Genomic DNA, 15,428 nt, shown 5'->3' on the forward strand with positions numbered 1-15,428 from the left:
GAACAGGGATGGTGAGCAGATGTTGTTGATCCAGATTAAGATGTGGTGTTGACGCTATATAATTAAGCTTACACAATATGCACCTATATCATGCCTGGCTCTAAGAGAGCTGCTGCACTTCCACACTTCTACCAGTACCTTTAAAGTTACCCCAAAACAGGCAGCAGAGAGTTCACCTGCTGTTAGCAGGTAGGTAAGATATCCCCTCAAAACTGAACCAAAGTTCACAGCTATTTCCACAAACACATATATTGTTAAAACTATATAGGTAGGAAATAAATCCTGCTATTTACTTCACACTTTTTATTATAAGAACTATGACGTTTGTTTTTAAGGCTCAGTGACAAATCCTGTTTGGTACATCATCACCTTATTAAAAACCTGTCACACGTGCAGAGAACACTAAGTTATATTAAATATGCTGTTAACTTGCCAAAATACAGTCTGCTGCTTTCCACCTAACGCTGCAGCAAAGATGGCACATTTCCAAGGGGTGGGAAACAAACACCCTCTCCTGTCCTTGTCAAAGCTCCAGATCCAGTTGAAACTCTAAATACAGTAAAAACAGGTAGGGTGTGTCAGCCACAGAGGCAACACATTGGAAACTCAGTCCTAACCCTCCATTCCAGATCCACATACATACACCAGTTATTGGGATCTGACTGCCACCCAACTGCAGTAAGTAAAATAAATGGAAACAGTCATTTAAAATACTCCATTTATCCAGGTATGAAAGAAAGGCTAGACTCATGTTGAACAAGAAGGCAGTTCAAAAGCAAAAATTAAAAAAAAGATACTTCAAAGTGACAGATATTGGTAAAGGCAGAAATTACAACTTTTTGTCCATTAATCAAAAGGAGCACAAAGTTCTTTTGCACAGAAGGGGAAGATCTGACAGCGCTCCCAGTGCACTGTGTAGTTCATGCCAACACAGTCACACACAATATTGGTGGTTTCAGTCATCAGTAAATGACTTGCAATAGTAAAGAAATGCCAGAGTCGGATCTTTAAACATCTTGGAAGGGAATATATTCATATTATCACTTGAGCATTTCCCCTTTGTGCTATTGGAGGGCAAGTGTAGAAGCCCAGTGTTATCTCCAGTAATTAAAATACCGTTCAAAGGGAAACCTTTGCATGACATTTTAGGGAATTAAGATTTCAGCTATAGACTGAAAGCATGTCAATGCCGCTCTCTACTCCGTACCAGGCTTCTTCAGAAGATACAACAAATCCAGTATCTTCTGTCAGCAGGATTCCAGCATGACCTGTTACTCTAAGCATCAGTAAAGAAAGTGAAATTGACCTTTCATCTCTCTAGGTGTATGAGTGGTTATACACATACATATCATTCATATAGTCTCGCTATCTGCAAAGCTCAGTGAGTTAATCCTTTGGTTTATACTCATCCACCTATTTCAGGAAACAACTTCAGCAAATAGATATACCCTTTGCTTGTTCATTTAAGGTTTTTTTTAATATGAAGAGAAATGGAAACTTCTGATTAACCACAGGTGACTGATTAACTACATTAAAGTCAACTGGATTTTCAGCATTTTCTGGGCCGTTCACACTTTCTTAAAAAAAGCCTCAGTGCTCAAGTCTTTAAACAGTTCATCCAATAAAGCTGATGTTGTATACAAGGTATTACAGATGCATCTCTCAGCTGCAGCTGAAAGCTGGCAAGATTAATCTCCTTTTGCCCAACATCCCAAGCCTTGCAGGAAAACAAAACGAAAAAGAATGAAGAACCTCAGGTCTTGACAAGCAAAGCTTCTTCCATTGGTCTGATTCAAAACACAAATGTTACGTTGGTTTCAACAAACGAGTCCCATCTATGCACCATGAAATAATGATGAAAAAAGTATGATGCAAAGTTTCTTAAACAGTCACCCAAAATATAAAGAAAGCATACAGAAGCTTGATGCAAAAAATCCAGAAACAGTCCAGGGCAGCGCTTGGGTATCACTAAAGATTTAAGGACTACTGGGGATTATGTGGCCAGCCACAAACTGTCTCGTAAGAGGTCACGACAGTGTTCTCTGCTGCTAAGATGAGTGAACAGACTGCCATTCCCCATTAGAGGCTTATTGATCAGTTCAAAAAAAAAAAGACCAAGGAAGAGCATACAGTCACGCAGCCGATCGCCGACGAATCACAAAAACACCTCGCTGCAGCTGTCCCAGGTAGATTCTCATCTTTGTGCTGTCACTGGTTTTCCTCACCCAGATCTGCATAAAAGAAAAAAAAGAAAAGGGTAAGGAAGTATATTGGGGAGAAAAAAGGAAAACCCATAGGAAGTGATACACAGACAAATAAGTACAGGTATTCTTATTGCCAGATCTGAACATCTCTTAGGCAGGGTGCACAGATGATTGACCCTAAGCCCTTCTCCCTCCCACATGAGACATTTGCAACCTGAGTAAAAAACCCAAATAAAGTTTCTAACTTTACCACCTTAACTTCCTGCTCAAAACATTCATCAAGAAAACTTACTCTTTCCTAGCATCATCAGGAAAGCAAGTTTCCTTCTGCTACAGCTCACAACCGAACTCTGGCATTCAGCTTTACCTAATCAAGAATAAGTCTCTTTAGATCCACAGATCATAAAATTACCTACCCTGGGATTTACCCCGACAAGTAACTATTAGTCAAATGAAAAGCTTATTCTGATTTTGTTCAGTGAAGCATTTCTCACCATGTGTTACATAAATTGTACCTGCAGATAAAAGGGCCTGTTTTTTAAACACCTGCATGGAAGAATTCAGATAACTTCTCAATATACAGTACGTTTCAAAGGACAAACTGCTTCCATGGAGGAAGCCACTCAGAATGTTTAAAAAATAAAAATCACTTTCAAGAAGTTTACATCCAAATACTTGTACTTTAAAAAATCAAAGCTGAGAAAAACTCCTCTGCATTTTATCCTTCTAATGCATTTAAACATATTTAAATAAATGCATGGCAGGTAAGAGTTATCCAGCTCTTAGTACTAGAGTATTTTAGGACAGAAGTCCAACACTGCCTACTGCAAAGGACCATAAAGTTAGTGCTGACATGCAATTTACCCAAAACGTTTTTATTAGTTATCATATTAGCTCCAGGCCTGGCATGGTAGATTGATTTAACTCTATTATTTTAATTATAAATTGACTTTACTAGCAGAAGCCCTCAATACAAAATAAATTTAATATATGCCTGCATTTGTGCTTCAGTTATTTCTCTAGAGAAATTAGAATCCATCTTCATTGATAATCATCTCTCCACTGCAACATTTCCAAGAATTTGGCATGTTTTACTAAGCAAAAGGATTCTTAAACCTACAAACTCTGAGCAACTGTACAGAACAAACATGTACAGTTTTACATTCTATCACGGTATGATGGCACTGTATATTAGCTTTGCTAATTGCTTTGTTAAATTCCATTTGGAGGAAAATTAAAATTCAGCTATAAGTGACCACATCAGTGAAATTATTTAACACTAGAATGTTCCACATTGTTCAGAAACATAAAAGCATCAAGACACAGTCTGAACTTAAAACTGATGTGTTAGACATACAACGTATTTTGCAATCAGAAGATAACAACTATTAATTCTAAAGAACTGAAGGAGATGGTGAATAGAAACAACCAAATCCATCTCTGAATTTCTTTTAATTCCTAGACTGGAAAAGAAAAATAAGCTTCCTCCTTTTTTTCAACTTCCAATAAAATGAAATTGCTAAATAAACTTATGGGAATAAAAAAAGCTTTCCTGCACATACTGAAGAGTTTATTGTTGTCAAAAGGCAAATGAATGAATTAGTTCCATGCACTTGGCCAGTGATTTCCACCAATGCAATATCTGATTCACAGTTTCCAAGGGAATCACATTCAAAGCAAAAGAAATATATTCTGGTTAGATTTAAACACGCTATCAAGTTTTAAAGAATCTGGGCCCAGGAAGATATTTCTGGTTTGTCTGGGGTTTTTTTTTATGGGGGATCATCGTAGCTCAGACTTTGTGTTGGAGAGTTCCATAGCCAATTACAAAATTCAAATCCAGTTTAAGCAAACTTATTTAGACCTTCAAATGAACAAAGATGCCTCTGCTACATGGTTAACTACTTCCTTTCCCCAGCTACAAGGCAGCAACTGTATCCCATAATATCTCTGATGTTTCTTAGTTAAGTCTTTTCACCCTGAGCATTAATGGAAATGCTGGTGAGGAGACACGCTGTGCAAAAATTTTGGGTTAAGTTCTTTTGAATAACTTGACTTCCTTTAGAAATGCTATCAACTTTTGATTCCAGTCTATAATTAGAGACCTCAAATCTAGGTTTACCTTCTAGCTTCTAAATTCAAGCAGGACCCAATAAAACCATAGTTTGGCAGCCACGCTTTTGAATGTGTGATAAAATCTGAGATGTGCACACTGTACTCCTTGGCTTTATACTGTTGCAACAAACCATCACAGGGCAAACAACTGCCACGCCTCCTCCCCACTCTCTCTCAAAAAACCCCATAAAACTAAAATGAAACCTATCGTCTCACTTTAAAGTGGAATTCATACAATTATAATTAAAGGATTGCATTTCCTTCAGGTTTCAGGTAAGATGCTCCCAAAAGATTAAGTTTTAATGTTTTAAGTTAACAGTAATAACTTCAATGGAATTAGCAGTACTTTATTTTTAACACATCCGTTAGCACACTACTACTACTTTATCTAAATCACCAAGCTTCGACGGTAGCAACTGTTATTGCAAGGGAAACAGTTGTGATACAAAGCACATCCCATATGCAACTCATTTTGTTGAAAATAAAATATTTTCCCTTAGCTGCCAAAACAAATTAAAGTGACTTTATTGGCTGATTGAAGAGAAGTGCATTCAAGTCTATCGTTTCTTTCCTCCAAGCAAAGACTAAACTGCTCCCTCTGCCCAACTGATGCACTTGCTCCAGCACTAAGCTTATTTTGCAGCAAGATTCACATCAATCTTAGGCAGGCACCTCTCTTCACCTGCTTCTCTCAGCCTTAATCATTAGCCACAAGGAAACTGTCTCAGACAAATGACTTACCTGCCCTGTCTCCCCAAGTAGGTGATGAATGCTGCCAGCTTATTTCACAACACGTACTCAGGTTAGCAGGAAGAACTTTCTCCCCTAATAACAACTAAATTTAGTGACAAAACTTTTCCTCACCCTCTTCTGGATTCCCAATGGGATGTTTTTTGGTTTGGTGTGGGGGGTTTTTTTGTTTATTTATTTATGTAATTGGCATTAATAATAACTGTAAGTATGTTTTAGTAATAATGGAATTTATGCATGTAGTGCTGGTGAGATGCAACATGTCAGTTCTCTCCATTTTTCCTGCCTGACAAACTGCTACCTGCAAAATGTAGGATCATTCTTTAGAAACACAGCAAGTCTCTTCCCATCTCAAGAAGATGATCTCTCAACTCAGTTTTATCTTGGATTCAGCTTCTTTAGACACCAGACAACTACATCTTTTCCAAAAGTAATATTGATTTCTTTTTCTCAGTCATCCACCTGCCTGTGCTAACCCCACAGCTTTCCCCACTCCCATGAAAAACAAAGCAGCCCACTACCTCGTTGGCACCCACAGAACTGATCACACAGCTGATCTTAGTGTTCTCTTTAGACTCCAGGTAAATAGCCTGGCTCTTGTGGTACCTGCAAAAATAATAATAATAAATAAATAAATAAAAAAGGAACATGAAACCATTAACTGTCCAAAGACTGAGAAAAGAAACAGTAATAAGATTGATAGAGCTAGGATTCAACAAGCATTTGGATAGAGTAAATATGAAGTCTGTCTTTCTTTCCACACCACTTTCCCCATCTTCATCAACATAGCGGGTGGTCTGATTCTACACACACACACTTTGCATTTAAATGATGCTTCAGAATGCATGAAGCTCTCTCAATTCACATTCAATTCTGCATGACAATTACTGAAAACAGATTTCACCTCTGAAAGAGGGAGGGGCGGAGCACCAAGCCACGAGATGGGAGAACACTGGCTGACAATAAGCCTGTGTTTCAAGAGTTAATCAAATTGGCCTTTCACATTTCGGACACAGGATGGATTTTAGAAGGCAACTCTCAATTATGCCTGATAAAATGTGACAGGGCAAAACACAGATACTAAAGAGTTATTCACATTCCCCAATGCAAAATTACTAGTGCAACACCACAGTGAACTGTACTCAATGAGTGCAGCCTATGAATTGCATAAAAAGACACCTCAAATTTCTAATACTGTCTTATTTTGTGAAAATACCCAAAATGGTAAGTGACAGGTAACTGACTCTATAAGCAGACATGTACACCTGCCATAAGGAGGCTGTGTCTAAGCACATCCTTTTTTTTACCCCTTTAAAATAATATTTTAGGCATGCTATATATTTTTCTTACTGCATTTTGTATAAAACAAAGTAAAAATTTCAAAATTCCAAACTCTGAATTGCTTGATTTCATGGTCTTGTCTTCTGTGCAGACCATGTTCCTGGTAAGTGCTGCAAAGCACGCTGGACAAAACTCCCCCGTTTCTGTTTACTCTGCCTAGGAAAGTTCCACAGGCAGAACTAATTATAACAAAACAGATTATTTTTAAGTAAATATTCTTAATCAAGAGAGCACCAAAATACTTTATAATTATAAAAGCATAAATATATTTCTACTTTTACCCTAATCATGATGTGCTTCATATCTAACTGGGCAATCCAAGTTGCAGAATCACTGCACAGAGATTCCCTGAGCAGCTACTAAATATGCAGCTCCCTGCAGTCTGATTGGCTGACAGCTATTTGTCAAAATGCATGGATTTGCATAGTTTTTACAGTTATTTCTACAATAACCACACTGCAAATACAGAAGTCTTTCAATAGTTTATTCCATAATCTCTTCCTTCTGGCTCATGTATTCAAAATGTTCACACTGCTTTTCAGTAACAGCAGTGGCAGCTTTCAGCCTTCCCAACACACTAATTACCAGTGGGCTGGGCGAGGTAATTAAAAAAATACCCTCAAACCTTTCAACTTTTAGACACTTGTGCCCAACCATTATTCTTTCTCCCTCATTTTAAGAGAAAATAATGTCAGTAGGTTCCAGGGCAATGCAAGAACAATGATCTGAACCAAAAATCTCAGTTTACTGAGCCCAGATGTCATTAAATGATAGAAAGGAACAACATAAGCTACTACAAAAACCAGACCTCACTGAGATAAAACATCAAAATCTCGGTCCAGCAGTGTCCTACCATGTCACACTGAGTGCTTAAGCAAGGAGAATTGATGATCTTGATACAATCAGGGCACAAGCTTCCGAGCGCAGAAGATACCAGTGCAGATGTTAACTCTCAAGTGATATCTGTGCCTGCACAGATAATGAAATTATTTTTCCACTCAAAGGTGTTTCTTCCCAATTTCTGATTATCAGTGAATTCCAAAGCTAATGACACACATGAAGCTGGCTTCAGCCCCTGGATTTCACATCACCAGTTAGTGTCCCTCAGTAAATCTATGTTAACTGTGCCCAGAAAAGGCAAGGTAACAAGTTAGCTCAGCACTTTTTCATGGAAGAGTTGTCTGAACTGTCTCATGCTTTGTGCACACAGAGAGACAAGTCAGCTGAAGGCAGAGTAGCCTGGTACATCTCAGCTACACGTTCGTGTGTCAGCCTTTTGCCAAGTTTATATACCCCCAGGGGAACAGAGGTGTAGAACTGAGGAAAATACTTCAGATGAAAAAAGCAATGGAATTTAAGATGGCTTTCAAGAGAAGGAAAGTGCCAAACAGCTCTTGCTTTTGCAGTAGATAAATATAGCACAATACTGACAAGTGAGGCAAGCAGAAATAATTCCACTTCCCACTGTAAAATATTCTGCTGAAAGCCCAAGATTTTCAACTGTATCTCCATCAGAAGATGGAAAGAAATCAGTGTGCATTACTGTATGCAGACAAAGCTAAAAGCAAAAAGATGGTTTTACAGTGAACTGTGTTTTAGGATCTGACGGGGGGCATGAAGCAAATTGACTGAGGATAAAAAACTGAAGTCTAATTCTACATCCATCTGAAACTCCCTATATAAAGTCTCCACTTTGGAGATATGTTTGTGAAATGTCTCTGCAAGACCTCAGGGAGTCCATTACTAGCCTTAAACATTCACTATTGTGGATAATGGTCCTTCACTGCTGCTGTCAGGAAACAGAGAAAGCACTCACTCCTGAGCTGTCAGTTTTATTATTTCTGGTGCATGGCAGCAACTACAGGCTTAAAACACCTTAGAAAAAATTACCCTCCCACTATCAAGAGTTACTTAATTATTTTAAAATATCAGCTACTTTGCACAAGTACTATTACTATCAATCAAAAAAATCTTTATGAGATACTTATCTTAAAACACCGTAAGAACAAGGAGGGTAGGAAAGACAACAGCTGGAATTGCTGACAGTGAGACCCCCACGACAAGGGAATTCAGCAAGATGAAAGTATCTGTTAGTGTTTTATAGCCCAACTAGATTCCTTTCAGAGACAGCTTGTGCTTTTGAGAGACTCATCTGGGCTCGTGGAAGCTCTCCCGGGTTTAAATTTGGTGGGAGCTTTGGAGTTTTACTGACAGATCACTTCAGATTCCATTTTTATTTTTTTTTCCTTATGCAACACTTTTCAGTACTCCACATGCTTAAAAATTCTGAAGAACGGTTTATTCATCCAAATATATCCCAGAGGATAGTCACTTTCCACAAAAAAAATATGAAAGCAAAAAGAACTTCATGAATTTGAGAAATAGTATCCTGCTTGTTCAGTTCACGTCTGCTTTACGCTTCACAGACGTTTAAGCTCCAGGCAGCAGCTTTTATCAGAGTTGTATACACTGAACCCTTGATTAAACTTCACTGTCAGAACACCAGCAGAAGGAAAACCTGACCAACTGTACAAGATGGCTGTTGTGTAGAAAACAAGCTTCACGTCTATCATTTCCGTGATAAAATTACAACCTCATCACTTGTTATTTTGAGCCACTAGAACACCAAAGCAGACTACAAACAAGCATATGACTTGCAAATCGCTTTCTGCTCAAGAAGTACTAGATTGTCCCCTTGATTATCCAGTTTTGCACGTCTCATGGATTAAGTTTAAGACCTTCTAAGATTTCCCTGCAAAATTTAATATTTTCCTGGTGTTCTGTGAGGCTTGCACAGCTATATGCCCATAAAACTTAACAGAGCTAAATCAAATCAGCAATTCTGAAGTTGCTTCTCCCGTGTGGCTTTGATCTTTAAAGGTTATTTGGATTTGTTATTAGAAACATTTTTCATTCTCCTCATCTGGTGCACAACTTTTCATCTGCCACCTTGTGGAATGATGGGCTAGTGTTCTACAAAACTAAACACCAGGACTCGAATACTGCCACTGAATGCTGCCAACACCACTGTACCTGCAGTCAGAGGATCTGTACAACAGCTGACTGGCTTCAGCTACGTCACACTGCATCTGCTGGCAGAATTCTTACTCAACATTAGGTTTGACAAAAATGTTTCCCAAGTGTATACAGAGCGTGCAAAACTGACTCCACAGAAAAGATTTAAGTCTCCTTTTATTTGAACCCATCTAAGAAAGTCCATGAAGTCTAAACACTCCATTATCACATCTGATTTACCAAAGTCACAATGATTAGCCCTCAGAGGAACTAGCTAATCTCTGCCCAAAACCATTGTGTCCTCAGATTCTTTCATCAAAGCAACTTCTCTCTGCAGTCTTTGTTTTTTCACTACACAAGGTTCAGGCTGATTAAAACAGAAATTTACCAGGACTTACCATCTCTTATCATAGTAGAGTTTTCCATCTTCTATTCGGGCTTCAAATCGCTGTGCTGGAGACTCTGCTGGTGTGGCTGGGAGGTGTTCGGGAGAGGAGGGAGAGGCTGAGAACAGGAGAGAGATTGTGTTTAAAGGCTGGCATGTGTTCAGCACACAACAGCATAACTGACTGCAGATTTACATTTAATAATGTCATACTTAGCAGAAAAACATGCACAGAAATCTACAAGCTCAAATTCACATTGGAAAAATACTTAGGCAAATTCTGTCTCAAAATAAAGTGCACAGACACGTCTGGAGAGCTAGAAGCATAAAACTCTAAGTTCTTAATCCCTTTCACTACCTGACAAGCAGGCAAGCTGCCCAGATGCATCTGAATATAATGTAAAAAAAAAAAAAAAATCTTTTTACATAACTAGATTGTCCCATGCCCAAATGTTTCAGCCAAAGATGCATATGCCTCCCTTCCCACCCCTGACAAATTTCAGAACAGATGAAGAGACTCCACACAACACCCATTTGCCACAGTAGCTACACAAAGAGCAGCAATTACACAGACAAAACAATTATACAGTCAAATTACACAGTCAGCAATTATACAGTCAAAAAGTCTGCAATGCAATTCCCTATAAAACCAGCATGACTGTGAACAAGTTCCAATGCAAATGTTAACTCACCTGGTCTCTTGGGTGATTTAAGCTACATGGGAAGAAAGCAAAGAAGCATTAGAGATCTGACACAAGCCATAGAAATTTGCAGTAATAATTTTGGATAGCCTTACTTTCCATACTCTAAATGGTTCTTTTTTAAAATGTACTGTTAAGTGGCATCACACATAACCAGAACAGCATGCTATAAGCAGCTGAAGGTACAAATAATCAGTATCATGACATAAAAGATCTACAAAATGAACTTCAGAGCATCCCAGATAATCACTAAAACAAATCAAAACCAAACCCATCTAACAACCTATATTTTTTTTAAACACAATCCAACATTTCTCAGGGTACACAAAATACAGGAGATAAATCATTAGAGACACCTCAACAGCTGGCACAAAAAGCATGCTCCACCACCATCCTCAAAAGCCTTAATGAGCAGCCTCTATTATATGAAATTAGATAAACCTTAAAGTGTCTAGCAAAAAAGCAATAAGGTAATCAAATCTAAAAAAAACCCCAACTATACACACACACTGCACTCTATCCAGTTTGCTGAAGTGTTGCAACAGTGGGGAGGAAAAATTAAAAAAAAAAAGGTTAAAATCACCACCCCACACTAAGGCCTAAAACAGAGGCAGCCTGTGATCTCACAGAAAGACGTGTTAACATCTGCTCAGCACTGCGGAGGAAGAGAGAAGTGTCTTAAGATAGCTCATCACTTGGTTCAGACAAAAGGTAGCATTTTTAGATGACAAGTCACTTTAATTAGGTTAATTAAGCTTATTAAAATAAATGGGAGGAGATATCATCTTGCTAAATCTTTTATTGTGTTACTTCAGAAAGCCTACTGGGATGAAACGGTCCCTCATCTCCAAGAGGAACATAAAACAGAGAGCTCTCCTCTCTTCAAGGGAAAGCATTAGCTTCCTCTTTAAAACAAAGAAACACAAACCAAGCCATAATCCCCACCTTATTCAGTGTTCTCAGGTCCTCCATTATTTGCTCATCAGTCAACAAATAATTTAGCTGAGGTATCCAGAATTAAGGTTCCCATAAGCTCTTGACAATCCAGGCTAAAAATTAAAGGTCAATGACATTTCACTTGACTAAACATAAGCTAAAAGGTTTCTGTAAAGTTGCATAAGATTTTTAAAAGTGTCATACTTGAGGTTTTTTTGTCATATGAATGAATCAAGTCCATCTCCACAGAGCCTCATATTTATTAGCAGCAGAGTGCAAAATCATTTTAACTTATTCAGATATAACCACCAATGAAAAAACCTTTAGTGCATTGACATTTATTTCGTGGAGGCACCAAGCACAAGTGTTTTCAGTGTTTTTCATCTTGCATTTCTTAGGGAATAATCTGGGAGCTGAAACACAACGGACTCGCTTTAGATTTTGGATAATGAGGAAATCTAGGAAATGTGGGAAAACAAACTCATTAGTTTGCAACTCAGTAAACAGGAATAAAGAGATAGGGAGAAGAGGGGAAAGCCCCACCAAAAAAAACCCCAAGAAAATAAAGCCAGAGGCACAAAACATCCTTCTGTGGATGAGGATAAATAAGAGCCTACCATTCACCTGAAAAAAACAAAATCTCAGAACACAGAAGTTACTGTTTTGTACCCTTATTAGAGCTCTGCTGCCATTTTGTGTAGTTTCATAATTGCATCTTCCTACTTCCCTCTCCTACTGCTCCTCTGTCATATCCACACAAGAAAAACCTGAGTACACAGAAGGAAAGCAATACCTAAAGCATTTGACCCTCTCTCCAGCTTTAACCTACAATGTTTCTTCAAAACAGCTGTTAATTCAAAACTATTTGAAGTATCAAACTAAAGGTAACAACTGCTAGGCTGCATTTTAAGGATTTTGGTTCCAATGGACTTTAATCCTCTCCTCAGTGAGGAAAGGCAGATAAGAGCTTCATACTGTGGCTGCCGTATCATGCTCAATTAGTATGTCATGTTCACTACAAAACTCATTTATTTTGGATAAGATAGGGGCAATAATAAATAGATTTTTTTTTTTCCTGAAAGAGTGAACAGAATCTCCAACCAGAAAGAGGTTAATTAAAACTGGAGATGCTTGTGACCATCCTGCATGAACTCTAAAGTTCAAAGTTTGATATTGCCTTCAGAAAACGTGAGTCACTCACAAGTCATAAGATAACTTTTTAAAATCTGATTTAAGTCATACATGTTTGGAATCTAACAATAAGCCTCTGCAAAGCAAGTACCATTGCTTTCCTTTCCATGTGAATTTAAAATACAAATAAGTGCCTATCCTCACAGAGGGCTAAAAACATATTTCCAGAAGCCAAGGAACATTTTAATTGGAAGAAACATGCAACAAAGCAGAAGAGAAGGACTAACTATACATCTTTTTTTTCTCTCTCATGATATATAAAAACAAGATGGATTTTCATCTTTTTTTATTCAAAGAACAAGTCTAGCACTTCTTGCTTTTGCTCTGCATTAGAGATCTGAAGCCTTTATCAGAAATGGAAAAAAATAGCTTGATATGACAAATATGATCTTTCTGGCAAACGTTTTGTCACATCTTGAAATGAAAAAAGCTTTGGCTCATGTAAAAAGCCATTTACTATCTATGGAATCAATTACCTCAGCATTTATATATGATGTTCTTTAAAAGTTTTTCCTCTGGGAAAAAAAAATTATATTGCCTGAAGAATTGAAACTATTCTCACTGAAAAAATATCAAATAAGTTATCTCAACACCGTGAAGTTTAAGTCAGGATATCGAGGGATCTCCACAGACTGGTTGTGTTGTATTAGTTTATCACACCTGATACATAACAAATTGTGCTTCAGTATTTCCGAGATGAAAATCTGATCCTAGCACCTCATTTCATTTTCCTTCCTGTACAAAACAGCACAGAGGCAGGTAGCATGTCAGCTCCAAACACAACAGCCCCCCAAGAACTCTGTAAAAGGATATCAGGGGCAGGTTTCCTCCTCTTGTCTGGGATAGGAACTGGATCGTTTGGTCGTCGCCTCAGTTTCCTTGTCATAATAGGCTTCACTTCCATTGAATCTGTAGAGCAAAGAAGTTAGAAAGCTGATAAGACCAGAGGGAGAGGAGTAAGAAGCAGCAGCTTTCTACACAGGGCACAAGGAAAAATAATCTTTCCTTTTTAATATAGAAAATTGGATTTTTTTTTTTTGGTGATAGCTTCCAGCATCCAAGCTGGAACTGCTGACAGTGAATACAAGTTCTCTTTCATACCAGGTCACTGTTCAGTAACAGCGTTGTGATACCATGGTTACAGCTTGGAAGTGGCACAATTGGTTTGGGGGCATTTTACAGCTTTCTTCAGGTACAGATAACAAGCACAATGCTGCTATAAGGATTCGGGGTGAATTTCTTTAATGCTATCTGCTTCTGAACAGATCATTTAAAAGGCAAAGTTCATGGAACTCTCTGCTAACAAAACTTGGATAGTTAACAGCATGTAAAACATCAGCTACAAATCAATTGCTCTCTTTTTCTTGTCTTCAAGCTAGAAAAACAGCTTTGTCAAAGGAATACAGATAATTACTGCATTCAAGACTGGAGTAATTTCAAGCACAAATAGTATTTAAATTCAGATTACCTAAAAATGGTTCAAATTATGATTAATGAAATGAACCTAATTAATTACATGCAGAGCAGTAGCTGACAGGACATAAACTGTAGCATATGCACTGGGGAAGAAGAAAAAAGTCTATTTAAAATTGAAACACAAGTCTCATCAGCTAGTAATTATCTGAAATTACAGTCTGTCCAAATGTCTACAGGTAGTCTTAACTCAAACTCTCACAAATCATTCCTTAGCTTATGAAGATATCCTGAACTGGCAAGCAAAAGATCACATCTTAAATGCTAAACACCGTATCTCACCTCTCCTTCTACGTGCTGAGAATTATTTGTTCATCTTTTAAGTACACCCGAATCACATCCCAGGTAGCCCTTAAGTCTACAAAGCCTCTTCAGCTTCCTCTAGATGCTAAAACCTCGAGCAGCCATGCATGTTTAAAATACACCAAATTACTTTTCTCCTTATCTCAAGAGTGGATAAGGATGACTGCGCTGCACATCAAGGGAAGAAATATTATGAAAAAAAACTTTAAAGAAAGAAAAAAAGAATTGCCACCCACCGAGCATGTGCCAAAGGAAACCTTATCTCTAGGATTCAAAGCTGAATTTGAAGAACACTGAACAGTAATAGCCTGGGAGACACTAAAAGCATAACTTACTGTGTTGAATATAAGCCATTCTTCTCATTTGTTAAGAGTGATTTATTTACAAGAGCCTCAGAAGAGGGGTTGGAAGCACTTGAGGTGAGATGCAGCCAAGTCGAGAAGGCTTTTTCTCCTTTTAAAAATTAAGTTTCAAATGACTTGTCACAGAGCTGTTATCTATACTGCTTAAAATGTGAATAAGGCAGAGAGGTCAATTTTCTTCTCTCTTTATCTTAGCATCCTGTATCTTAAAATTGTGACAAGTCAGCTGAAAGTCAGCATCAAACAAGTTTTCAGAAAAAAAAAAAAAAACAGAGTTTGAGAGTCTCACATTTACTGTGAAACATTTGAAGAACTTTGAGATTCTCGAAAGATTCATAAAAACTTTATAAAGGAAGTTTTGAAGAGCTGCTAAAGCATCAACAGACTTAACCTGAAAGTCTTGCATGAGGCTTAATAGTTAAGAAGCTCCAAAAGAGGAGCCAATGATTACAACCTAATGAAACTGCAATGCTCCCAACACTCACAGACAAGCCTGTTCATCAGGTTGCTAATTTGCATCCTTGGTTTTAAAAACCATCGAGCCCACATCCATGCCAGTATTACTATTTCTTAGCCTTCAGTGCAAGCACACAAAAAAATCTGTTACTTCTAAAGAATCATAGAATGGTTTGGATTGGAAGGGACCTTAAAG

General features: G+C 37.9%; 1 protein-coding gene across 1 annotated transcript in view; it reads right to left on the bottom strand.

Moving 5' to 3' along the window:
- Window positions 1–1,889: 1,889 nt before the first annotated feature.
- The window catches only part of SUDS3 (SIN3A corepressor complex component SDS3), a gene marked incomplete at its 5' end in the record, with an annotated part of 20,065 nt that continues 6,526 nt past the window's right edge, over window positions 1,890–15,428 (bottom strand). The window contains 6 exons of the mRNA XM_010177874.1: window positions 1,890–2,231; window positions 5,591–5,675; window positions 9,824–9,929; window positions 10,503–10,524; window positions 11,457–11,518; window positions 13,452–13,547. Coding sequence (XP_010176176.1) covers window positions 2,133–2,231; window positions 5,591–5,675; window positions 9,824–9,929; window positions 10,503–10,524; window positions 11,457–11,518; window positions 13,452–13,547 — 470 coding nt within the window. The remainder of the gene's footprint in view (window positions 2,232–5,590; window positions 5,676–9,823; window positions 9,930–10,502; window positions 10,525–11,456; window positions 11,519–13,451; window positions 13,548–15,428) is intronic.

The sequence above is a fragment of the Antrostomus carolinensis genome, unplaced genomic scaffold, assembly GCF_000700745.2.
Source record: "Antrostomus carolinensis isolate BGI_N321 unplaced genomic scaffold, ASM70074v2 scaffold21511, whole genome shotgun sequence".
Lineage (NCBI taxonomy): Eukaryota > Metazoa > Chordata > Aves > Caprimulgiformes > Caprimulgidae > Antrostomus > Antrostomus carolinensis.